At 41.6% G+C, this 24,342-nt stretch overlaps 2 protein-coding genes across 8 annotated transcripts in view; one reads left to right on the top strand and one right to left on the bottom strand.

The window, feature by feature from the left end:
* LOC139548152 (galactosylgalactosylxylosylprotein 3-beta-glucuronosyltransferase 1-like) overlaps window positions 1-2,934 on the top strand; it is a 112,801-nt gene extending 109,867 nt beyond the window's left edge. For all 4 annotated transcript variants that reach the window (XM_071357599.1, XM_071357597.1, XM_071357598.1 and 1 more), the window contains one exon: window positions 154-2,934. The gene's annotated coding sequence lies outside the window, so the exon portion shown is untranslated. The remainder of the gene's footprint in view (window positions 1-153) is intronic.
* A 32-nt stretch (window positions 2,935-2,966) lies between these two features.
* LOC139548151 (beta-galactosidase-1-like protein 2) lies at window positions 2,967-24,279 on the bottom strand. 4 transcript variants are annotated; one of them, XM_071357595.1, is made up of 18 exons: window positions 24,013-24,279; window positions 23,162-23,339; window positions 22,998-23,066; window positions 22,805-22,900; window positions 22,172-22,280; window positions 21,587-21,668; window positions 21,038-21,102; window positions 19,194-19,278; window positions 15,579-15,722; window positions 14,878-14,958; window positions 9,397-9,503; window positions 5,806-5,952; window positions 5,600-5,671; window positions 4,897-4,975; window positions 4,662-4,749; window positions 4,118-4,232; window positions 3,820-3,936; window positions 2,967-3,539 (listed from the first exon to the last, which is right to left on the bottom strand). In XM_071357595.1, exons 2-18 carry the CDS (start codon window positions 23,191-23,193, stop codon window positions 3,453-3,455), a joined length of 1,575 nt encoding a protein of 524 aa, XP_071213696.1. In that variant the 5' UTR covers window positions 23,194-23,339; window positions 24,013-24,279; the 3' UTR covers window positions 2,967-3,452. The 4 variants fall into 4 exon arrangements, with proteins under 4 accessions (XP_071213696.1, XP_071213694.1, XP_071213695.1 ...); XM_071357593.1 differs by lacking the exon at window positions 24,013-24,279 and adding an exon at window positions 21,831-21,923 and having other exon boundaries at window positions 23,162-23,330; XM_071357594.1 differs by lacking the exon at window positions 24,013-24,279 and adding an exon at window positions 21,831-21,923 and having other exon boundaries at window positions 4,118-4,195; window positions 23,162-23,330.
* Between the last annotated feature and the right edge of the window lie 63 nt (window positions 24,280-24,342).

The following is a 24,342-nucleotide window of genomic DNA, read 5'->3' as shown; positions in this document are numbered from 1 at the left end:
CATTTTGGGATATTGTTTAAATTATCCATTGCTTTTACAGACACCCACATTTTTGGGCTAAAAGAGTTATTACAACTATATTGATCTGTACTGCAAATTGACTTCATTATGAATGTGTGTAATTTCTCAGTGAGTCCCTGCTCTCTGTTCCAGGTGGTTGTCTAATATGGACCCTGAGAAGAAAAAGAGGCCATCTCCCAGTGCAAACAGTGTTCATGTCTTAATCATTTCAGAAAAGACTGCCTCGGGGGCCAAATCCTAATCCCCTTGACTGAAACTAAACACTTTTAATATTGGGATTACAAATGCATCATATTAAAGCACAGATTAGTACAAGATGGCAATATTTATCAGGTTAAATGTTGCCAGCAGCACCAACATGAAGCAGACGGTGAGAGCTGAGCGATTAAGGATCAACGGGAGATCAATGCTCTCTGAACCTGCATGGCACCATACTGCGTCTGTAGTGTCCTAACACGAGACAGCACAACACAAACATTGCAGGGAGGGAGGGAGTTAGGCAGCCAATGAGATGAAGCGTTACTGGCCTGAACAGGCTAATGAGATATCCATTGTCTTTCCCTCTATAGACATGGATCTTCAGGGCAGGGCATGAGATCCTGAGATCTTAGTAGGGTCTGTAAGAGACCTTTAATAGACATGTACTGCAATGGCCTCCACGTCTTCAGACAGAACAATCATGGAGAATCCGAACAAGTCATCTCTCAGAAGATCAATTCTACTTTCAGCAAACACTGAAAGTTCAAAAAGGGAAGGAATGTCCTTTTTGTATAACTAAAACTATGTCTGCTTTTATTTAATTTGCTAGTTTTTTGTGTTTACATGCATTTTCTTGCTAGTTCAAAACTACTGACTGACTCTTGCCTCCATTTTGAAAGCTAAAGCTGGTGAACCATCAATTTCAGTGTCATTCTCAGACATGTAATTCAGTGTGCACTGAAGCTATTCACTTGAAATAACTGACATCAAGATGGGCTCCTAACTCTTGGGAGACACAATATTACAGGTCAAAGTCCTAAAACTTAACTTAGCACTTAAAAGCACTAGTGACTGTGTTCCTAAGTGGAAACACGTGTACATACTAATTTAACACAGGAACAATTAGAGGACTCATAGTAAGGTCCTCTCAGATAAAATGTAACAACTGAATTTATATAAATGTAAAATAAAAACTAAGAATTGACTTAGGCATTGCAAAAGAACACCTCAATGTATGACAACTGGCATAGCACATGTTCACTCCTGTTTTTCAATCACATGCCATGGACAGTATAACAGCACATTACCACGTTAGGTTTAACCCAACTTTGTGCATATGTTACAGTATTATCATTACCCAATGATGAGCAGTTTGGCAGATGGCCATATAGTATGCTGGTTTATATAACCACAGTAGCTAACTAGTAGAGTAGGACAACAGAAAGCAATTGAAGTTATCTAAGCTAAAGGCACTGACAGTAGAGATATACAGTAAAATGTGCAAAAGCATCTAAGTTCACAGTGTGTATTGCCTACATAAATTAGATATTTGCGCTCGTATCACAGCTAATAATCTATAAGCCCACTGCAGTGTAGAAATGTTACTGTATACTTAACCTCAGTTTCATCAGCGGTAGACAGACAATCATGCTAAAATGTTTCCAAGAAACAACCATCATTCATTAATGGGTCTATGAACTGTAAGCGAGTAAAAAAGGCAAATCAAATACACCATGAAAACTAGAAGAAGATCCTCTGCTTTGGACAACTACTAGCAAGATACCCCATGCTAGAACCCCAGTCTGCAACATCATTCTATGCATGCATGCTCAGTCCTAGTTTCTTGCCCTGACAAAACTGTACCATATACGGGTTGAAGTTAGTTTTGCGACACGCTTTGTGACAATTCTTGGATATAGCAGGCAAAACGTAATGACAAGCACAAGTGAATTGGTGTCGTGCTCAGCTATACCTTTGCAGTATTAAGGTTTCATGTCTGCTTCAATTTCTTAATGTATCCTTCCAGTAATCCCTCAAATGTAGGTGAAGACAGTAATGGCAAACTATGAAAAAGGGAGATTAATGACCAGGATAGTTATGGCCTATTCAATTATCCAAGGCAGTATTAGATCAGATACAGTTTTCCCATCAGGTACTGTTCCCCCATCGGATACAGCTCCCCCAAAAATATGCTCCCTCATCAGGTACTGCTATTCAAATGGATACACCAGCATGTCATTTCTGATCATTTCTATTAAATAGTATTATTTAATTGAGGAATTCAAACCAAATGTTTTGCGATCAAACAACATGTGTGGCTGTTAATGTTCATGTTGACCTCATCTTTAGGCTTTGGATTGCACAGCAGTACTATTAACTTCATTAGGCAAGAATCAATGTCTTCTGATCTGTTTCCATTCTCCAAAATGTCAAGTAAAGTCTGTATATTTATGCGAAAATCAATAGAAATATATTTATTTATGTATTTATTTGAAGTATGAATGTCCTCTTGTCAAATTGAATTATAATTGAGCATTTCTTTGTCCATGTTTGCCCCCACCCCCTTCTTTTCTCATCGGTGCCTCTCAGCCATTGAGGTTCAGAAACCACACACAGACAAGCTGTTCTGAGGTCACATTTAGGTCTGCGGGCAACACCAACAAACTGAGACACAACATTTCATTATTTTCCATCAATTCTGTATTGCTCTGACTTCAATCGCTATCAATAGCCTTCATTTTTAATGACCTTTCTTAGAATTGATTGTGTTCATTCATGTGATTTTAGGAAAAATTTTAGGGCCTGTCTAGAGAGCCCATCTTCGATCCTTGTGTGAATCCCTTCTTCTGCATGTAACTCTAAAGGTTGTTCATTTCTCCATCTCAGAGATACCATATGACATTTATCAAGACAAATAAACAACTGAAATGTGAAGTACTTCGCGAATGTCTTTGTATTTGAGAGTCTCCACTGCATTGATTGTTCAGTTTAATTCATCATCACATGTCACTGGTTCATCTCAAAAGCACAATCTATGTATTTGCTGTCCAATCAAATGAAATACAATGACATAGTGAAAGTACGTGTCCTTAAATCCAGACAAACATCTATACATTAAAATACCTGAAATCTCCAAATTTGTATCCTCTGACAAAATTCTCACAAAAGACATACAGTATGAAAAGGTAATACACAAACAACAAGTACAAAACAGATATTGCCGTGGCCCATCGAATATAATGAAGGCACAGTTACGCTTGCAAGATCCAGTAGGATGCTTAATTAGTCTGGATCATTCAGAGGCTGGGGCTTCCCAACAGGAAATAAATGCCATGTGCAGTGATGTGCATCGATTCTGAGTAGCTATCCAGCTAGGTCCCTGATGGCAGGCAGAGTGTGGAAATGTGAGAGGATGGAACTCCTAACCATACCTCCATTCTACCAGGCCATCCTCACTGTACGTCAACAGCCATTCCAAGGTCAGGCTCGCTGGAAAATTGGATTTTACCATCAGCTTCCTGCTCCTCAAAGACAACAACCTGAGATCAAGAAAAACAAAAGGCTCTGAAACACAGCAGAGGTCAACACAGCAGTAGGGTGCCGAGGTGTGGAGACAACATGTTCAGAGGAAAGGGAAGTCGTCTGAGGACTATTCCTGCAAAGCACTGCCAAGTTCAATATCATCAAACCCACTGGGTGGCCCAGCTGCTATAGCTGTATATCAAAATTGTTGACCTGTGATGTTCCTAACAGAGGCATCTGAGGGAACTCCTGTGGAGGGTGAGGGAGATTTTTCAGTAACAGTTACGGCATCAGTACCTGATTGTTTCCTCGGTTAAGCCAGGGGGCGGGGAGGTAGAGGGTTTGCTGGGGCCCCATGAACCAGTGGCGTCCAAGATTCTGCCCGTTGATAAAGACCACTCCTTTACTCCAACCCTGTGGATAAAAAAAACACTGTAATCAGTGACTTGAAAATCAGAGTTCAGAGTGTGTGATGCCTAATACACTAGCTATGAATAAACCAGAGATAGGCCTACTACACTATGCATCAATAAACAGTATGGACAGGTGGTGCTGTCTTCCATAACCATAGAGCCTTTTGGGCTGCTTTACTCACAGGCAGTCTGATGAAGGTGTCTCTGGGATGGCCACCCACATACAGCTTGCCGTGGAAAAACCCTGGGAAGGAAGGCTTCTGGAAAACAGAGTTCCACTGGCCTGATGCACTCAGTCTGAAACATGGGACGAGATCACCCTACTATAACACAGGAAATTACTGACTAATACAATTTCTCGTCATATTTATTCATGTAACAAGATCATTTGCGAGAGTGTACAATGGCATGGCTTCAGTCATGGATATGTAAATGGTTTAATTCCACTTCTGATCTTTTGATGTCGTGTTGTTCTCAGTGAGCAGGCATTTTCAAGACGGCGCTAATTTCCCAGTTGATTATAATGTGGTTTTAACATGGTATTGGGAAACCACATGAAAAAGCTGTTATTTCTGCAATCTGGCATTGTAATTCTACGCTCAGTGAGAACCAAGAAGATAATCAACTCAACAGAATCAGAGCTAGGCACGAGCAATGACAGAGACTCAGAACAGAACAAATAAACATGAAGACGGAAATTGAAAGATGTACATGATCAGTACAAACCTATTTACAAAGCCAGGCTTCATATCCAGACTATGAATGATAAAGTCTCGTAGCGGGGTATTGTTCAACTCAATGTCTCCGACAAGACCTGAAAAATAAGCCAAGGCTGTCTTTGATTTTCTACATTCAGTGGTTAATTAGCTGCTTTTGAGCACCTATTCTGAAAGGATTTACTAGTTATACAACCACAAGGCTATCACTGACCCAGATACAGTAGGTTACACTATTGAATTACCTTTACGCTGTTCATCTAGGAGTTTACCATAGTTCAGTCTCCCAGAGTTCTCCACGAGTAAACTCAATGTTCTCTCCCCCTTCAATGAAAAGTACATAAAAGATGTGGAAACAATTGGAGGTGTTATCTACAGTGCACAATGCAAAGCAGACTAAATAAAGACAATAGAGGAAACATGTTGCTTTCAGTTGGACTGCAGATAAATCCAATCTGCTGCTGTGTGATAGAAAAGCAGCATGGACTTGTTTTCCATTAACAGGCGGGAGAAAAGTTAGTGATTGTGATTCCTCTTTGTCAGAACAACATTTGACTGAAAACTTTCTGTTGGAATAATCCTAGCACCTTAGTGACAAACGCATTTATCAGCATCACCAGAAGCTTTCACCTCTAACATGGTGTTGAATATTAACTAGCCAGTTTTGAAAGCAGCTCAGCAGCACCCCTATAGCCTGAATACACCTTTAAAAAAGATGTGTTATTGTCACATACACCGGATAGCTGCAGTGAAATGTGTTGTTTTACAGTCAGCCATAGTAGTACGGCGCCCCTTGAGCAAATTAGGGTTAAGTGCCTTGCTCAAGGGCACATCGAGAGATTTTTCACCTTGTCAACTCGGATATCCAAACCAGCGACCTTTCGGTTACTGGCACAACACTCTCTCCACTAGGCTACCTGCTGCCCAAAACACACACTATCACTATACCTTTCCATCAGGCAGAGCACACTCCAGCGTCTTATAGTCCAGAACTCCAACATAGAGTTTGTCCACAAACACCTAGAAGACAAGAGAAATGTATTAGTACAAATAATCTACTGACATAGGGTGTACATCATAGGGTACTTGACGTTTGCTAATACCATTAAATAATTATGATATAATGCCATGTAGCTGTGTCTGTCTGTACTCACCAGGGCTCTGTCTCTAACATTGTTCATGGAGTTCAGAAGGCCTCCGCTGTGGATTATGGTCTCATACAGAGTGTAGCCGTTGGACTGACCATTGTTATTGTTGACAGGAAGGTTCTCCATGTTGACTGGTTTCTCTGACTTCAAGGGCTACACCAGGACAAAACAAGAACAACATTCTATCTAATCTGACATGATTATATATTATATGATAGTGACATTAGAAAGTATTCATACCCCTTGATTTATTCCACATTTTGTTGTCTTACAGCCTGAATTCAAAATGGATTAAATATATTTTTTCTTCTCACCCATCTGTACACAATACCTCATAACGACAAAGTGAAAACATGTTTTTTGAAATGTTTGAAAATGTAATACAGAAATATCTAATTTACATACACTACCATTCAAAAGTTTGGTGTCACTTAGAAATTTCCTTGTTTTTGAAAGAAAAGCATATTGTTGTCCATTAAAATAACATAAAATTGATCAGAAATACAGTGTAGACATTGTTAACGTTATAAATTACTATTGTAGCTGGAAACGGCAGATTGTTTATGGAATATCTACATAGTCATACAGAGGCCCATTATCAGCAACCATCACTCCTGTGTACCAATGGCACGTTGTGTTAGCTAATCCAAGTTTATCATTTTAAAAGGCTAATTGATCATGAGAAAACCATTTTCCAATTATGTTAGCACAGCTGAAAACTGTTGTTCTGATTAAAGAAGCAATAAAACTGGCCTTCTTTAGACTAGTTGAGTATCTGGAGCATCAGCATTTGTGGGTTCTATTACAGGCTCAAAATGTCCAGAAACAAAGCACTTTCTTCTGAAACTCGTCGGTCTATTCTTGTTCTGAGAAATGAAGGCTATTCCATGCGAGAAATTGCCAAGAAACTGAAGATCTCGTACAACGCTGTGTACTACTCCCTTCACAGAACAGCGCAAACTGGCTCTAACCAGAATAGAAAGAGGAGTGGGAGGCCCCGGTGCACAACTGAGCAAGAGGACAAGTACATTAGAGTGTCTGGTTTGAGAAACAGACGCCTCAGAAGTCCTCAACTGGCAGCTTCATTAAATAGTACCCGCAAAACACCAGTCTCAACGTCAACAGTGAAGAGGCGACTCAGGATGCTGGCCGTATAGAATTTATTAAATGTGCAAAAATGTATTAAAAAATAAGTGTGTAGATGGGTGAGGACAAAAAATCTATTTAATCCATTTGAATTCAGGCTAACACAACAAAATGGGAAATAAGTCGAGGGGTATGAATACAGTGGCAGTGTATATACAGTGTTTTCGGAAAGTATTCAGACACCTTGACTTTTCCACATTTTGTTACGTTACAGCCTTATTCTAAAATGGATTCAATGTTTTTTGTCCTCAACAATCTACACACAATACCCAATAACGACAAAGCGAACAGTTTTTAAAAAACATTTTTGCAAATGTATTACAAATAAAAAACTGAAATACCTTATTTACATAAGTATTCAGACCCTTTGCTATGAGACTCGAAATTTAGCTCAGATGCATCCTGTTTCCATTGATCATCCTTGAGCTGTTTCTACAACTTGATTGTAGTCCACCTGTGGTAAATTCAATTGATTGGACATGATTTGGAAAGGCACATACTTGTCTATATAAGGTTCCGCAGTTGACAGTGCATGTCAGTGCAAAAACAAAGCCAGGAGGTCGAAGGAATTGTCCGTAGAGCTCGGAGACAGGATTGTGTCGAGGCACAGATCTGGGAAAGGGTACCAAAATATTTCTGCAGCATTGAAGGTCCCCATTCGTAAATAGAAGAAGTTTGGTACCACCAAGACTCTTCCTAGAGCTGGCCGCCCAGCCAAACTGAGTAATCGGGGGAGAAGGGCCTTGGTCAGGGAGGTGACCAAGAACCCAATGGTCACTCTGACAGAGCTCCAGAGTTCCTCTGTGGAGATGGGAAAACCTTCCAGAAGGAAAACCATCTCTGCAGCACTCCACCAGTCAGGCCTTTATGGTAGAGTGGCTAGACGGAAGCCACTGCTCAGTAAAAGGCACATGACAGCCCGCTTGGAGTTTGCCAAAAGGTACCTAAACACTCTCAGACCATGAGAAACAAGATTCCCTGGTCTGATTTAACCAAGATTGAACTCTTTGGCCTAAATTCCAAGCGTCACGTCTGCAGAAAACCTGGCCAATCCTTACGGTGAAGCATGGTGGTGGCAACATCATGCTGTGGGGATGTTTTTTAGTGGCAGGGACTGGGAGACTAGTCAGGATTGAGGGAAAGATGAACGGAGCAAAGTACAGAGAGATCCTTCATGAAAACCTGTTTCAGAGCACTCAGGAACTCAGACTGGGGGGCGAAGGTTCACCTTCCAACAGGACAATGACCCTAAGCACACAGCCAAGACAACGCAGGAGTGGCTTCGGGACAAGTGTTCTTGAATGGCCCAGTCAGAGCCTGGACTTGTAACTGATCGAACATCTCTGGAGAGACCTGAAAATAGCTGTACAGCATATCTCCCGATCCAACCTGACAGAGCTTGAGAGTATCTGCAGAGAAGAATGAGAGAAACTCCCCAAATACAGGTGTGCCAAGCTTGTAGAGACATACCCAAGAAGACTCAATACTGTAATCGCTGCCAATGGTGCTTCAACAAAGTACTGAGTTGTCACGCCCTGACCATAGAGAGCTGTTTATTCTCTATGTTGGTTGGGGCGTGACAGTGACTATGGTGGGTTATATTAATCTAGGTGATTAATGATTTATGTTGGCCTGGTATGGTCCCAATCAGAGGCAGCTGTTTATCGTTGTCTCTGATTGGGGATCAAATTTAGGCAGCCATTTCCCCATTGTGCTTTGTGGGATCTTGACTATGTATAGTTGCCTGTGAGCATTATTGTAGCTTCACATTTCGTTTTGTTCGTTTATTGTTATGTTTTGCTTTGAGGTTCACATAGAAATAAAGATGTGGAACCCAGATCACGCTGCGCTTTGGTCCAGTTATTATGACGATCGTGACATGAGTAAAGGGTATGAATACGTATATAAATGTGATATTTCTGTTTTTTATTTTTAATAAATTAGCAAACATTTCAAAAAAACTATTTTTGTCATTATGGGGTATTGTGTGTAGATTGATGAGAGGAAAAAAACAATTTAATACCTTTTAGAATAAGGCTGTAACATAAACAAATGAATACTTTCCAAAGCACTGTATAATATAAAGGTCAAGGTCCATTTTTAGACAGTCAATTACCATAATTATGAAATACATTCTTTCTACAATTGTCTGGATTTAGATGGTGGGAAAGTAATTGTCGTCTCATAAGGGAGCAAATTACAGCAATGGCTAGTGAATAATTAATGGTTTACGCAAGTACCAGACACACTGCTACATTTGCCCAGAAAATATACAATGAAGAGAGCATGTAAGGAGGTCTCATCTAGTGATACAGTGTACATCTAATTCTAGTGATACATATACAATTCTTGTGATATTGTATACAACCAAGTCTAGTGCAACTGTATACAACCAAGCAGTCCAGGCCAGGTTACAGCAGACAGCATGCTACTTGGGCCCTAGCTGCTCACCTTCTCAGTAAACTGCAGGCTCTCCCACAGTGACAGATGCTTCTGAATGATGACAGGCTCATACACTCTCCTGGCCTGGAGGGAGGGAACCTCAGGAAGCTTCTCACCTGAGACACACAGACATAGTCAGATATAGAACATGCGGGGGAGTGGGAGTCTCTTGGTGGATATAAACTGTACTTTTGAGTTTACCAACATGAGCAGAGGGTTTGTAGGAACATCAATACACTCTAAGGACTCTATTTTCAGCGCTAGTGTCAAACGCACGTTTGTTTGCAATTTTGTCATGTAGAAACTGGCTTACTGGTATTATCAAGCCCTAACGCCAGGTTCGGCAATTTACCAGTCTTATATCAGAACATGATCCTGTCACGTTCGTCGTATTGAGGAAACCAAGGCGCAGCGTGATATGAATACATTCTTCTTTTTAATAAAGGAAGAACACTGAACAAAGTAACAAAAACGAATGTGAAGCTAACTAGAACGAGTGCTGACATGCAACTCCACATAGACAACTTCCCACCAAAACAGGTGGGAAAAGGCAACCTAAGTATGGTTCTCAATGAGAGACAACGATAGACAGCTGCCTCAGATTGAGAACCACACCCGGCCAAACACACAGAAATACAAATCATAGAAAAAGGAACATAGAATGCCCATCCAAATCACACCCTGACCAAACCAAAATAGAGACATAAAAAGCTCTCTACGGTCAGGGCGTGACAGATCCAAAGTGCTAATTTCAGGCAGGGCTGGTAGGGATATTTATGACCAACCAAAAGCTGGTTTTATTGGTAACGCAGTTGGTTACGGCATGAATTTTGGCAGTGGAAACGCAGCCTATCCAGCACACTGCCCATATGCGCATGGACCAAGAGTAGCCTAATGTGCTTTTGGTGCCTGCGTACTTCGTATTTAGAAACATAAAAAACTAAATGTTTTCTCCCATTTTGTTTTATTTGGTTAAAAATCTAGCATAGCCTCCCCTCTCAATTAAGGGCTTTCCTCCCCTGCCAAATGCAAGTCAAGACTGTCCATAACATTTTTGGCTCCTGAGACCGTTTGGAAATAAATCTTAATCGCCAAACCTTTATTGAAATATAACGTTTGAGAGGAGTAAAACAGTGAGCTGACATTCCCTTTGTATCTATGCATTGTAGGCAGGCCCACATTATTTTAGCCATACAGGTCCCATTTTGGACGTGCGTAAAACCCCCTCCATGATGTAGGCTACTTTTCATTCCCATCATGAAACGAGAGATGAGAACCTCAGGTGAATACCAGTGAACATCATATTCAGAAGTTATTCAGAAGTTACCCCTTGGTTTGTGCTGTGGTGGAGATCTTTGTGGGCTATACTCGGCCTTGTCTCAGGATTGTAAGTTGGTGGTTGAAGATATCCCTCTAGTGGTGCGGGGGCTGTGCTTTGGCAAAGTGGGTGGGGTTATATCCTTCCTGTTTGGCCCTGTCCGGGGGTATCATCGGATGGGGCCACAGTGTCTCCTGACCCCTCCTGTCTCAGCCTCCAGTATTTATGCTGCAGTAGTTTATGTGTCGGGGGGCTAGGGTCAGTTGGTTATATCTGGAGTACTTCTCCTGTCTTATCCAGTGTCCTGTGTGAATTTAAGTATGCTCTCTCTAATTCTCTCCTTCTCTCTTTCTTTCTCTCTCTCGGAGAACCTGAGCCCTAGGACCATACGTCAGGACTACCGGGCATGATGACTCCTTGCTGTCCCCAGTCCACCTGGCCTTGCTGCTGTTCCAGTTTCAACTGTTCTGCCTGCGGTTATGGAACCCCTACCTGTCCCAGACCTGCTGCTTTCAACTCTTAATGATCGGCTATGAAAAGCCAACTGACATTTATTCCTGATTATTATTTGACCATGCTTGTCATTTATGAACATTTTGAAAATCTTGGCTCTCTCTAATTCTCTCCTTCTCTCTTTCTTTCTCTCTCTCGGAGGACCTGAGCCCTAGGACCATACGTCAGGACTACCGGGCATGATGACTCCTTGCTGTCCCCAGTCCACCTGGCCTTGCTGCTATTCCAGTTTCAACTGTTCTGCCTGCGGTTATGGAACCCCTACCTGTCCCAGACCTGCTGTTTTCAACTCTTAATGATCGGCTATGAAAAGCCAACTGACATTTATTCCTGATTATTATTTGACCATGCTTGTCACTTATGAACATTTTGAACATCTTGGCCATGTTCTGTTATAATCTCCACCCGGCACAGCCAGAAGAGGACTGGCCACCCCTCATAGCCTGGTTCCTCTCTAGGTTTCTTCCTAGGTTTTGGCCTTTCTAGGGAGTTTTTCCTAGCCACCGTGCTTCTACACCTGCATTGCTTGCTGTTTGGGGTTTTAGGCTGGGTTTCTGTACAGCACTTCGAGATATTAGCTGATGTACGAAGGGCTATATAAAATAAACTTGATTTGATCTGTAACCTTTAACAATATTTTTTTTCCCGTTTCATATGTTCAAAACTCAAACCCTCCATTAGGCATACTATAACGAAGGCTGTTTCAACAGCAATGTGAATCTTTTTATGACATCATTACATTTTACATTTATTGCTTGTCTGTTTGTTTTTTTACGTGCTTGTTTTTCATTGAATTGTATTACAACAAATTGTATTAGAATGATTCACCTTGCTGGTTGTATTGTTACAACATCCGTGCATGCAATGTAACTGTCACACCCTGATCTGTTTCACCTGTCCTCCAGGTGTCGCTTATTTTCCCCAGTGTATTTATCCCTGTGTTTCCTGTCTCTCTGTTTTCCCGGTCTCCTGCTTTTTGCATTCTCCCTTTTCTAGTCCTCCCGGTTTTGACCCTTGCCTGTTTCTGGACTTTGTACCTGCCTGCCTCACCATTCTGCCTGCCTTGGCCACAAGCCTGTCTGCCACTCTGTACCTCCTTGATTCTGATCTGGTTTTGACCTTTTTGCCTGTCCACGACAATTCTCTTGCCTACCCATTTGGATTAATAAACATTGTAAGACTCCAACCATCTGCCTCCTGTGTCTGCATTTGGGTCTCGCCTTGTGCCTTGATAGTAACATCTGGAGATGTGTGAATGTGATCTGTAAAATGGTTCTGATTTATGTTCATAAAACACAGGCCTATTTGGGAGCAGTATAACAGTGAGTGGACATTCTCCCTTTCTTTTTATATTGGATCTTTGTCCAGCTACTGTGAAAAGTTTGGATGTGCGTAAAACCCTCCATAGTCTGCGTTGTTTTAATATTCTATGCCCATGTGGAGAAATTATGGTGCCTGTAAGTGTGACATAACCTATTTGAAACAAGTTTTGTATAGAATTTGAATTGAATTATTCGTTCTCTTTTTGAGGCCTTGTCAATAATGAAGTGTAGGCCGAGCTCCTATATCAGTGTGAATGCTATTGAAGCCACGCAATTACTTAGAACAACGTGGACTGCAAATGGGTTCAAGTTAATGTATTTGGTTCTACATTTTGTTATTTCGTTTCTGTAAGCCATTTAACAAACTATGACAGACTAACGTTGGAATTGGAGATGATTCCAAGGCAATACATAAAAGACCGTAAATACACAACTTGATATTTCGCCAAGGAGCACGTTCTGATTGGCCAGTGAGGGGCCGTGTTTATTCATCAAAACCCAGTGAACGCCAGCAAGTGCGCCAATAATTGTAATAGTGAAAATAGCACAAATATTTCTGACAAACCCCTGAACCTATGTACATATAGCGCTATATTGTGTTAAGGCTCTATTTTAACAAACCTAACTACTAGCTGGAGTTATATATTGAAAATGAACTGTTTATTCAGACTGTGTCATTGCTAGATAATAATATAAATGATTGATTACAAGATAATTAAATCTATTTATTTTTGTCACAACATAATCATTTCATATGATCATTTTGACCTCTGCATACAGTGGTATGTGACAAATGACAACTCCAGATCAATACAGAAGTGGAAAACATCTGTGACTCAGGAAATAATCCAGGTTTTTAAGATAATTACTGGGAAAACATCTGAGCTTGACAGCAGTAGCAGAATCCAGCTGGTAGTACATGTCACACACACAATCATACCCATTCTCCCTTTTCCAACTGTTGGAGCTGAATGTTGGTGCTCTGTAAGAGATGTCCTCCAGCCCTCTTTAAGGTGTTGAAGCACTCTGAGAAACCTGCAGCCACTTAAGGTTATTGGTGGAAAGTGCTCCCCTACCACTATGTTCAACATCCGAGCCACTAAAAGGGGCTAATGGGTGGCAAAAATCACCTAGTCCTGAAATGGCATTCTGAGTTTAAAAGCCAAGTATTTCTATAGAGCAAATTGCCATTTCACACTTTTGCTGTTTGATATTGTGTGAGCTGCCTGACAAAGTTACCATCAGCTGCAGTTTATAAACTTGAAACTTTAATGTCATTGGATTCTACAGTGGATTGATATTTGAACTCAATTTAAAGAATGTTGTGCACGTTGGACTGCCTGCCACATGCATAATCAAATCATATTAACTTGGCTTTTAACCACTACAGCATCTGTTGTCCATTTTGAAGAACAATACTATTTATTTAATATTGTTATTAAACCAAGTGTTAGATATTCAATTGACAGTATTTTCGTTCTATTTATGGTCAATTATTAGAGATAATGTTTTAGTTTGTGACTATGGGTATGCATTACTCACAAAACTCATATGAGCTGAGCCAAAAGCCCTGTGATAGACTAGCGTCCTGTCCAGGGGGTGTACTTGTACTGTACATTAAGGTGCCTCATTCTATAGAAACAGGAGATAGGCTCCTGCTCCTATAAACCATTCCGGCTTGCAAAAGCCAAGGCTTGTGCAAGGCTACTTACTTACACAGGGTATGCTTGACTCATGAAACTCATATGAGCTGAGAGCCAAACAATAGCATATATCAAGTTGGATCTAAATACAGAATTAGGTCATGTATATGTGATGCTGAATAGAACATAGACGGAAGCTTTAGTGACCACTCTCATCCAGGCCAATGCTCATTGTTCAACATACTGCACAACGTAAGGATGAAACATGTTAAGATAGCCCTGAAGATCTTAGTTTACCGGGAGGCTGGATAAATGTAAGATTGCTCTGACTGTATGTTTGAGGGGTGGGAGGTGGGGCATGTCCCTAAACTGTTAATCTGATGTCCCCTCCTATCCCTGCTGTACTGTAGTCCAGGGTACCTCAAACTCGTTCCTGGGTGTGTGTCCCTGCCCTCCTCCCCGCTTGATGATGAGTTGGTTATTTGAATCAGCTTTGTAGTGCTAGGGCAAAAAACAAAAACATGCACCCAGGAGGGGGGAGGGGAGTTATAGAAACGCTCCTGTAGCTCACCATACCCAGCATCAATCTCACACACTCATCTCTGATTGGGCAAGACAGACTCAATGTTCCCCATAGGGCCTTACTAAGTGACTTTGGAGAACGATACAAAGAGCCCCTCACGGCGACACTCACTGTGGTAGCGGCTCAATACATTCCTCAGAAGAGTGTACTTGGTGGTGTAATCCCCTGCCTCAGATAACGGAGCATCGTAATCTGAAAAGATAATGCTACTATCAGAACAGCAAGAGGCACGAGGAGCAAGAGGCGGGGATACCTCCTCCCGTGTCCGATGAGTTTCACTCTGCTCCTTTCAAACATCTCAGCCAGCAGGAGACATATTTTGTGGTTATCTTGACAGATACGGCTGCAGGAGTTTGGATGGAGGCAAGAGGCAGTGGAGAAAATAAAATGCAAATACAGACTACTGATAAACTTGAAGGTCAAAGAGCAGGTGCCAATGTGCCACTGTTACTGTGTTTGACATCAATGTCATTCTCCTCTGAGTAGCGAGGTCGTTACAATGTCAACAGTCCCAAACAGGATATAAAACCCATCATGCAGTCTTTCTTTTATATTTCCCATGCATTTTATTAGCTGATGAATTAATTATGCAGTGAGTGCTAAAATGCAGCCTGAGGTCAAGCACTGTTGAGGAGTGACAGCACCATCTACTGGCCTTTACTAACAGTACAATGACGGTGCATTACTGTAACACCGCCTGTATAACTGGCTGGTGCACGATCCTTATCAAAGGTATGTTTCAATAAAGAGAAATAACAAGGTAAACTATGAGAACATATTGATATTAAAACAAAGATCCAAATAGAACTTACCATAGCTTGTTACCATTGGCTTAGGCATGGGCGTGGCAATTGCAAAGGCCCCGTTCATGAAGCCAAAATTTGTTCCTCTGTGGAACATGTAAATATTGATTGATGCGTCCTGTTTCAGGATTTCCGTCACAATAGCAACCATGTCTGCCAAAGAAGGGTGACAAATGAGAACTTACTACTGATGGGTACAGAGACATAGTAGAACTACAAGACCTGGTGCACGTAATAGCTGTATCATATCCATTGCTATAAACTCTACCTCTATATTCAAGAGCTGTGGCAGGTAGCCCAAGAGTAAAACAAAAAGTATGATAACATTTGACAAGCAATTGATCTCGTTCCAAGCACCCTGTTGCCCTTAAAATCAGTTCAATTGCAATATGGATTAAACCCCGCCACACCTTATTACATTTAACTGTAAGTCATTATAGGAACAACCCGATCCCTATTCAAAATCTCCTACCTCAACATACTGATTAGCTAAACATATTGCATAGAACAGTGGTTCCCAACCTTTTTGTTCAATTAAGGAACTCAGTCTGGCATTAAACTTACTCTTGAAAGTTGTAATAGTAGAATGCACAAGGTGCAATATCAAAATTGGGTAGTGCATCATCAGTTCCTCTTGTCATGTTAGTCATTGCATACCTTAGAGAGCTATTTATAACTTGTCAGAAAGGTCCAGATCAACTAGCCCATGTCAGCTAACATTTTTTTATTTCGTTTTTTAAGACCACAGACATTGTTGGGGGGTAGGGATGTTCCCCAATGTTCTCCAATTCTGGAAGGGGGGCACCGTGGGAAAAAGTTTGTGAACTTCTGATATAAACTCAGCAAAAAAAGAAACGTCCCTTTTTCAGGACCCTGTCTTTAAAAGATAATTCGTAAAAATCCAAATAACTTCACAGATCTTCATTGTAAACGGTTTAAACACTGTTTCCCATGCTTGTTGAATGAACCATAAACAATGAATTAACATGCACCTGTGGAACAGCTTAAAGACGGTAGGCAATTAAAGTCACAGTTATGAAAACTTAGGACACTAAAGAGGCCTTTCTACTGACTCTGAAAAACACCAAAAGAAAGATGCCCAGGGACCCTGCTCATCTGCGTGAAAGTGCCTTAGGCATGCTGCAAGGAGGCATGAGGACTGCAGATGTGGACAGGGCAATAAATTGCAATGTCTGTACTGTGAGACAGCGCTACAGGACAGACAGCTGATCATCCTCGCAGTGGCAGACCACGTGTAACAACACCTGCACAGAATCAGTATATCCGAACATCACACCTGCGGGACAGGTACAGGATGGCAACAACAACTGCCCGAGTTACACCAGGAACGCACAATCATTCCATCAGTGCCCAGACTGTCTGCAATAGGCTGAGAGAGGCTGGACTGAGGGCTTGTAGGCCTGTTGTAAGGCAGGTCCTCACCGGCAACAACGTCGCCTATGGGCACAAACCCACCGTCGCTGGACCAGACAGGACTGGCAAAAAGTGCTCTTCACTGACGAGTCGCGGTTTTGTCGTACCAGGGGTGATGGTTGGATTCGCGTTTATCGTCGAAAGGAATGAGCGTTACACCGAGGCCTGTACTCTGGAGCGGGATCGATTTGGAGGTGGAAGGTCCGTCATGGTCTGGGGCGGTGTCTCACAGCATCATCGGACTGAGCTTGTTGTCATTGCAGGCAATCTCAACGCTGTGCATTACAGGGAAGACATCCTCCTCCCTCATGTGGTACCCTTCCTGCAGGCTCATCCTGACATGACCCTCCAGCATGACAATGCCACCAGCCATACTGCTCGTTCTGTGCGTGATTTCCTGTGTCAGTGTTCTGCCATGGCCAGCGAAGAGCCCGGATCTCAATCCCATTGAGCATGTCTGGGACCTGTTGGAGCTGAGGGTGAGGGCTAGGGCCATTCCCCCCAGAATTGTCTGGGAACTTGCAGGTGTCTTGGTGGAAGAGTGGGGTAACATCTCACAGCAATTACTGGCAAATCTGGTGCAGTCCATGAGGAGGAGATGCACTTCAGTACTTAATGCAGCTGGTGGCCACACCAGATACTGACTGTTACTTTTGATTTTGACCCCCCCCCCCCCCTCCCCTTTGTTCAGGGACACATTATTCCATTTCTGTTAGTCACATGTCTGTGGAACTTGTTCAGTTTATGTCTCTGTTGTTGAATCTTGTTATGTTCATAAAAATATTTACACATGTTAAGTTTTCTGAAAATAAACCCAGTTGACAGTGAGAGGATGTTTCTTTTTTGCTGAGTTTAGAACATAGTCAAATGTTTAATTAGACATTCAAATTGAGCTGACTTTACTGATTTAAATCAAGGGCAGCCGGATAATGAATAACAAGCATGGAGTGACAGAGCATGCCTTGATTAGCAAGTCACCCAAGTCATAAACTGTTCTCTCTGCTACCGCACGGCAAGCGGTACCGGAGTGCCAAGTCTAGGTCCAAAAGGCTCCTTAATAGCTTCTACCCCCAAGGCATAAGACTGCTGAACAATTAATCAAATGGCCACCAGGACTGTTCACATTGACACTGCTGCTACTTGCTGTTTATTATCTATGCATAGTCACTTTACCCCTACCTACATGTACAAATTACCTCAATTAACCTGTGCCTTCGCACATTGACTCGGTACCGGCACCCCATCTATAGAATCATTATTGTTATTTTATTGTATTACTTTCTATTTTATTTTTTACTTTAGTTTATTTAGTAAATATTTTCTTAACTCTATTTCTTGAACTGCATTGTTGGTTAAGGGCTTGTAAGTAACCATTTCACGGTAAGGTCTACTATACCTGTTGTATTCGGCGCATGTGACAAATACAATTTGATTTGATTTTGATCTTGTGTGTGCGAGATAGACGTGGATGCTGCTGACAATGACAGGACAAAACCAGGCCTGGGGACCCGAGTCATCAGTGGCTGTTGTTCAACATAAGAAGGACAGTCTGGAGAATCTACATGACATTAATACACATCCACAACTGAGTGCCAAGCTGTATGACAACTGACAAGCTTTTACTGCAGTGATGCACTGAAATTGTGAAAAGTGAGTTTCTTTTAAATCACCATCATGACCAAAATATCCCAACGCAAGCAGTGGCTACAGTGTTATGCGGAAGGCGTGTGTGTGTGTGTGTATTAAACGGTTAGTCAGTAGCCCTTTCACATAGTGTACTGTTCCCTGCTGAGAGAAAATTATTCACACATGTATGCACTGCATGGAATACTCTTCTATTGAGTGTATATACACATGTAGGGTGACCATAGGGACTTTGCTCTTTCCATTTATTTTGAAGGTTCTAGACACTGAAGGCCAGTATAAAAGCATAACACATTATAAAACAGTATACAAATCACAGCTTGGTTCAGTTGAAATTGACTACATGGTTCAAAATACAATTTTAGGGGGAATAAAAGTTTATGACGCTTGGCTTGGAAATAAGCACACATGGAAAGCATATTAATTTCTGACAGAAACATATCACAAAGGAGAACTGACCATATGCTAAGCACCATGTGACCAATCTATTAAGTGGGACTCATGCGGTATGGCAAAGGTCCTGCTGCTTGAGGAAATATGACTTACCCTCAGCAGCAAAAACATGGTGAAGGTCACCCCAGAGGTCAAACCACCCAGACCAATACTCCATCACCATTTTGGGCTTCTGGGGCTAGAGGAATTAGGAAAGGGAATGTTCAACAGAGAGGTAGAAATAAACAAGATATATGTTACTCCTTGTAGACACAGTATTTACTCCATGAACATCAGGGCCCAGTTTTTAAAAATGTACAGTGCATTCAGAAAGTATTCAGACCTCTTCACTTTTTCCACATTTTGTTACGTTACAGTCTTATTCTAAAATGGATCAAATTATTTTTCCCCATCAATCTACACACAATACCCCACGATGACGAAGTGAAAACAGGTTTTTGACATTTTTGCACATTTATTAAAAATAAAAAACAGGAAAACCTTATTTATATTCAGACCCTTTGCTATGAGACTCGAAATTGAGCTCATCATGTTTCCATTGATCATTCTTGAAATGTTTCTACAATTTGATTGGAGTCCACCTGTGGTAAATTCAATTGATAAGGTCCCACAGTTGATAGTGCATGTCAGAGCAAAAACCAAGCCATGAGGTCGAAGTAGCTGTCCGTAGAACTCCGAGACAGGATTGTGTCGAGGCACAGATCTGGAGAAGGGTACCAAAATATTTCTGCAGCATTGAAGGTCCCCATTCGTAAATAGAAGAAGTTGGGTACCACCAAGACTCTTCCTAGAGCTGGCCGCCCAGCCAAACTGAGTAATCGGGGGTGAAGGGCCTTGGTCAAGGAGGTGACCAAGAACCCAATAGTCACTCTGACAGAGCTCCAGAGTTCCTCTGTGGAGATCGGTGAACTTTCCAGAAGGACAACCATCTCTGCAGCACTCCACCATTCAGGCCTTTATGGTAGAGTGGCCAGATGGAAGCCACTGCTCAGTAAAAGGCACATTACAGCACGCTTGGAGTTTGCCAAAAGGCACTTTAAGGACTCTCAAGATTCTCTGGTCTGATGAACCCTAGATTGAACTCTTTGGCCTGAATGCCAAGCGTCACGTCTAGAGGAAAAATCCCTATGGTGAAGCATGGTGGTGGCAGCATCATGCTGTGGGGATATTTTTCAGCGGCAGGGACTGGGAGACTAGTCAGCATCGAGGTAAAGATGAACGGAGCAAAGTACAAAGATTCTTGATGAAAACTTGCTCCAGAGCACTCAGGACCTCAGACTGGGGCGAAGGTTCACCATCCAGCAGGACAACAACCCAAAGCATACAGCAAAGACAACGTAGGAGTGGCTTTGGGACAAGTCTCTGAATGTCCTTGAGTGGGCCAGCCACAGCCCAGACATGAACCCGTTCTAACATATCTGGAGAGGCCTAAAAATAGTTGTGCAGAGACGCTCCCCATCCAACCTGACAGAGCTTGAGAGGATCTGCAGAGAATAATGGGAGAAACTCCCCAAATACAGGTGTGCCAAGCTTGTAGCATCATACACAAGAAGACTTGAGGCTGTAATCACTGCCAAAGGTGCTTCAACAAAGTACTGAGTAAAGGGTCTGAATACTTATGTAAATGTGGTATTTCAGTTTTTTTCCATAAATTAGCAAACATTTCTCAAAAAGCGTTTTTGCATTTAATCCTATCTGATTGCCGAAATCCAATCAGATAACTTCTGAAAAACTCGGCCAAGACTATAGGCATCCAAAGACTGTGGTTCAAAGCAACTTATTTCACAGATTAAGACTAAATAGCTAATATCCTCTGTTTTATCAACAGGTGTCAGATGGAACTGAGTAACTGATCAATTACAATACAGGAGCTGGATAAATCTAATGATAAATATTAGTAGACGATCATCTGAACACACCTCAATACATTCACTCACTTGAATTGCATCCAGATACTTAAATCCCTCTGGGCTCAGTTTCTGAAAATTGATGGTTTCTAGAACTATTGACGGAAAACAAAAACTCAACAGTACATACAGTAAATACACAACAAACACAAATAAAATACAGCATGACAGTATCCCACTGGGCACATTTCATTGAAATGACGTGGCAACAACGTTGATTCAACCAGTGTGTGCCCAGTGGGATACTACAGTGACCTCATGCTTAAGAAACTGCTTTGCATTTTAACAGATCATATTTTTGTCATGTTTTTTCCCTAGCATAATCTGTATCCATCTAAACAGCACAGGCTCGTCTGTCTCCTTTGTGTTTAGGCTTCAAGTGGAAAGGGAATTAGTCAAGGAGCAGTTCTAATGAAGCCTAACAGCAGCTGCCTAACACACACACCGGTCCTTGGCACAGACAGAGCTCTTGTGTTATGGGAGAATACCAACTACAGTTCAGGCAGAGACTGCAGTCAGATGGGCCAGAGGCTCTACTATAGTGCAGCTGTCTGTCTGTATGTCCAGTCAGTACAATACCTCCATTCACACCCCCGAGGTTCCACCCATCCTGGTTGTCTGAGGTCAGGAGCAGCTCCTCGATCCCCCTGGATAATAATGCCTAGAACAAGGATCTCATCTCAATCATGCTCATATGTCCAAGTTGATATTCTACTATTGAAAATGCAAGTAGTTGTAGTGAAGTCAAGATAAAGTGATGCACGGTGTGTATTTATGTGTATGCGTGTGTGTGTAATAAAATAGACTCACTGCATTGTCTTACCTCCTTTATGTATGGCATATATTCTATGTCTTTTGCATAAGAGCCATACTTGTTCTCCACTTGAACTGCTATAATTGGGCCCCCCTTGGAGTACTGAGTTTAAAATAATAAATCAAATAAGAGCAAGCTTTCAATTGATTCCAGAATAAGTCACAAGAATATATTTTCAAAGCCTTTTGCATTGATAAAACATCAAGCTTCACATTTTAAGAATATTTTAGTATTGTGATAGCCCTTATCAACGACCATATCTATGCGGTGACATCGTTGTCACACACAATTGAACCGGAAAACTGGAAACCCAAGTGCACTTAATAGAAGAGTAGTGAGAAAAGATTAACCTGATACGGTGCAACTCTTGGAATGAGTTGATCAAAGAAGGAGTCAACTGCTTCTGTGAAACCTGGGTAGGTTGTTCTCAACTTCATGTCTGGATCACGCAGCAACCAACTAGGAAGAAAGCAATACATAACAACTCTCTAATGTTATCAATAATGTATGCAGTTACATTTCAATACTGGTTGCACTGATGGCAGTAATGAATAATGAGTGCATTGATTGCTTCATAACGCAGTGTGAGTTTAATGGATTTCCAAATATCTATAACCTGGTTAACCTAGTAGTACATAATGATATCTTTCTGGACCAATTACCCTTCCTCAATCCATTTAGATGATGATCAGAGTCAATCAAATGACTCTCATTCAGGGGGAAAAGCTCAGCAAATAACTATTTTCATTCTCTGTGTGTGTGAGCAATATCTGGTTTTCCTCTTAGATCTATGATTCTATTTAGCCACATTACTAATAAGGAATGTGGGACTGTCTGTCCAGAGACCTGAGAGAAATAGCACCACACTGGAAATGAGCATCACAATAATTAATGAGGAAAAATGGATGAGACGTCGTATAAGGGGACCTATACATTCAGGGAACCAACCTGGGCTAAAATGTTAAAACGTGGGAACATCTAACCTGGGCAGCCCTCCTAAGTCCCACTCAGCACAGATGTAGGGTCCTGGCCGCAGAATCACCCAGAGCCCCAACTCTGCTGCTAGGCTGATGTACGCCCTGAGAGACACAAGAGAAAAGCACAGAGACAAAGCTCAACAGCTCTATCAAACATTTTCATCACAAAATCATATAAAAAAGTGGAAGTCTTGCTTACTTTAAATCCAATTGGTCCTGGAAGTTGAAAACCCCTCTCTCTGGCTCATGCAGGTTCCATGGCACATATCTGAAAGATAAAGCAGTCATTCTCAGTATCCCTCCATAGTAGAGCTGCAGTGAGTGGTGGTATAAGAGGACATGAGGTGTTCTGTGTGTCCCTACGTGGTGAGAGTGTTGACCCCACACGCCCTCATCTTCAGCAGGCGGTCCTCCCAGTAGGCTCTGGGGATGCGGAAATAGTGGATAGAGCCCCCCAGGATGCGAAAGGGCTCTCCCTCCAGAGTGAACTGAGAGGAGTTGGCCCTCTTTCTGGCTCATTCTCTCCACATCTGGGTGTTGGCTGGAAGAGAAAGACAAACCGCTGGTCAATCCAGAAAGTTAGACTAGATAGGAATTATAGGAACTTGACAATGGCATCTAAGGTGAGTAGCTAAGTATTTATAACACTTGTCACAAGCATACAAGACATACCCAACAGTTTTAGTTAAATCAACAAAGCTTTCAGCACAGTGAAGAATAATGAAATACGCTACAAGCATGCTACTCTTCTTGTCTGACCAGAATGCAAATCTATATTTGAATATGCGGGAGATTTACATAGTGAATTGCTCACACTGTCGATGCTGTGGAATGAGTACTGCACTGTGCCATAAGAATCGGCAAAATAAAAGCGAAGTGTCTACACAAGGTTAAGGTCCAGGGCAGGTGGGACAGGTAAAAGTTCATGATAGGTTAAATGGAGGATATGGAATGGCTTTGAATTAATTAGACTATTGATAGCATATTCTTTTTTTCACCTCTGGTATAGGCCTACTTCTTCTGTGTAATAATAATAACAATCTGATCAAATGTTCTCATTATGAATTGTCTTTAATAGCATTGCCTATAATATTTTTTACTTAAATAACCAGTTTGGAATACTGGTTGCATATTGATGCATTTGCAGGTCCATGACAAAACAACAAACAGGACAAAACTTTGCAAACACTCGAGACCCGCCCATAAAGTCTTACCGTGTGAATTGAAAGATAATATATCCAACGATAATTAAACCGAGAATGGCATACCGTCGTATGAGAGACAGCCTGGCGACCATGGATGTATTCTTTTTTTTTTTTTAACTACGAATAACAATCCAACGTCGCAACAACGGCTTTGACAGCCCACGCCTTCAAAGACCCCGCGTTAGACAACACATCACCGGAAGAACAGACTTCTGAATAGGCTAATAATACTGTAGTACAGGCGATTCACTCTAGGGGAAAATACAGGTGAGCGCTATAGATCACATTGAATTAAAATATCAATATTCACCGGAATTACACAAAACTCCAATCCTAATG

This window comes from Salvelinus alpinus, chromosome 21 (assembly GCF_045679555.1).
Source record: "Salvelinus alpinus chromosome 21, SLU_Salpinus.1, whole genome shotgun sequence".
Taxonomy (NCBI): Eukaryota; Metazoa; Chordata; class Actinopteri; order Salmoniformes; family Salmonidae; genus Salvelinus; species Salvelinus alpinus.
This window is presented reverse-complemented; position numbering and strand designations above follow the sequence as displayed.